Raw genomic sequence first — 2,500 nt, 5'->3', positions numbered from 1 at the left:
TGTACTCACTCAAGATGTTTCAAGGATTCTGTCATGGTGTGATCGGTGGGGTATGAAACTGAACCCGAGTAAATCCCATAGTATGGTTATTAGCAGATCAAGGACACCTTTCCCAGTTCACCCTGATATTGTTGTCAACGAAGTACCTATTCCTAATTGTTCGTCTCTGAAGTTACTCGGAGTCACCCTTGATCCCAAACTTACTTTTGAGTTGCACTTGCGTTCACTTGCATCATCAGTCTCATGTAAAGTTGGTTTGTTACGCAAATGTAGGCGGATATATTCCTCTGATGATATTGTAAGAAATTGCTTTTACTCTTTCATACTGCCTCATTTTGAATATTGTCACTCTGTGTGGATCTCTGCAGCAGAGTCTCACTTAAAGCTTTTAGATAGAGCATTCAACCAGATTAAATTTCTTCTTCCTAATCTTGAGATTAATCTTCGGCATCGTCGTTTGGTTGGATCATTGTCCTATTTCTTCAAAATCATGTCTAATTCCAACCACCCGTTGCATTGTCATTTGCCTGCCCCTTCACTACCAGCACGTGCTACAAGACAATCCTTGATCATGAATGACCGTTCCTTGTCTGTGAATCGATGTAATACTTCACAATTTTCCCGGTGTTTTATCCCAGTATCTGCTAGACTCTGGAATACAATTCCCAACGAGATTGTTAATTCTAGTAACATTGAAGCATTTAAAAAACGTGTGAATACCTTTCTTCTCTCTGAACTCACTACCTCTTAGATCTCTACCAATCTTCCTATTCTGTTGTTCATTCCTGTTACTTCCTTTCACTTATCGGTGAGGTGCCGCCCACTGGGCCTTTGGGTTTATGCAGTTATGCTTTCCAGTGGGTCGCCTTCATTGACCTTATAATAATAATAATAATAATAATCTGTTATTTCCCTCTCATTTATTTTCCCCTATATCACATTTCACCTATTTTTTTTCCCTTACTTCTCTTTCTCTTTCATTATCTTCCCTATCTTACCTTTATCTAATCTTCTTTTTTCTTTTGGCAGAATGCTGGGAGGTCCTGGGACGCTAGTGGTGGTGGTGGTGGTGGTGTCGGTGTCAGGTGAGTGTCTACCTGTGTAATTGGTGTAGTAGGTAAAGTAATTAACAGACTCAGGTGCAGTCAGGTGTAAGGGGAGCACTGGCCAAGGGGAAAGAAGAGTGTTGAAATGAAGAAAGGTTTAATGAAGCTGTCTAGTGTTAAGTGAAAGGTGAAATTTGATGCAATTTTTAGAGGGTTTTCTGAGAGTTAAACCCGGGTGACTAAAATTCCACTTGTAATGTTTAGTACTGGTGCTAAGGCTGCCTTGATGTGGTTATTGCATTTTTTCATATTTTTCCGAATTTTCACTCAGTTAGGTTAGGTTTAGTTAGATTAATTTACTGTAAGCTGTTTGTTTGATGCGTTTGTGTATTGGCAGGAGAGAGAGAGAAGGAGAGGCCCGGGGGGACTGAGGGAGGGACTGATGGAGGGAGTGTGAGTAAATAGCTGATTACTAATGGATTTATAATGATGTGTTAATGATGATGATAATGATGTTTGTGATGGTGGTGGTATTATTATTATTATTATTATTATTATTATTATTATTATTATTATTATTATTGTTGTTGCTGTTGTTACTGTTGTTGCTGCTGTTGTTGTTCTCCTTACTGTTGCTGTTGCTAATCTTGTTATTGTTGTTGCTGTTGTTTTCGTTCCTGCTACTACTGCTACTACTACTACTACTACTACTACTACTACTACTACTACTACTACTACTACTACACCACCACCACTACCACTACCACTACCACTCCCTCCTCCTCCTCCTCCTGCTCCTCATCATCATTACTAATACCACCACCATTACAACCACCACCATCACCACCACCATCATTACCAGCGTGAACAGTGAGGCTCATTTGATCCATTACAATGCTAATGAGTTAGAAGAAGCTTTGACAAGGCTCCACCCTAGTAGTTAGCCTCACTAAGCACATTAACTGCCCAATTATACACTAAACTACCTTCAAATAAGCAACAAAAGCGCTCATTACCTTCTTATGATATGGAATGTAAAGAACACATTGTCTCTATTGAAAATGTTGCCTTGGATGTATAGTTAGTGGTAATTGTTCTATTGAAACCGTTGCCTCTACTGAAACCGTTGCTCTACTGAAACCGTTGCCTCTGTTGAAACCGTTGCCTCTGTTGAAACCGTTGCCTCTGTTGAAACCGTTGCCTCTGTTAAAACCGTTGCCTCTGTTGAAACCGTTGGCTCTGTTGAAACCGTTGCCTCTGTTGAAACCGTTGGCTCTGTTGAAACCGTTGGCTCTGTTGAAACCGTTGCCTCTGTTGAAACCGTTGGCTCTGTTGAAACCGTTGGCTCTGTTGAAACCGTTGCCTCTGTTGAAACCGTTGCCATGGGTGTATAGTTAGGGGTGGTTGTATGGACGTGTGTGTGTATATTGGATGATAAACACGAGGAATACAAT

At 40.5% G+C, this 2,500-nt stretch overlaps 1 protein-coding gene across 2 annotated transcripts in view; it reads left to right on the top strand.

Moving 5' to 3' along the window:
• LOC123507569 (obscurin-like) overlaps window positions 1-2,500 on the top strand; it is a 73,415-nt gene that overhangs the window by 50,703 nt on the left and 20,212 nt on the right. For both annotated transcript variants that reach the window (XM_045260513.1, XM_045260515.1), the window contains exon 2: window positions 1,030-1,085. In XM_045260513.1, the coding sequence (XP_045116448.1) occupies window positions 1,030-1,085 (56 nt within the window). The remainder of the gene's footprint in view (window positions 1-1,029; window positions 1,086-2,500) is intronic.

The sequence above is a fragment of the Portunus trituberculatus genome, chromosome 22 (assembly GCF_017591435.1).
Source record: "Portunus trituberculatus isolate SZX2019 chromosome 22, ASM1759143v1, whole genome shotgun sequence".
Taxonomy (NCBI): Eukaryota; Metazoa; Arthropoda; class Malacostraca; order Decapoda; family Portunidae; genus Portunus; species Portunus trituberculatus.
This window is presented reverse-complemented; position numbering and strand designations above follow the sequence as displayed.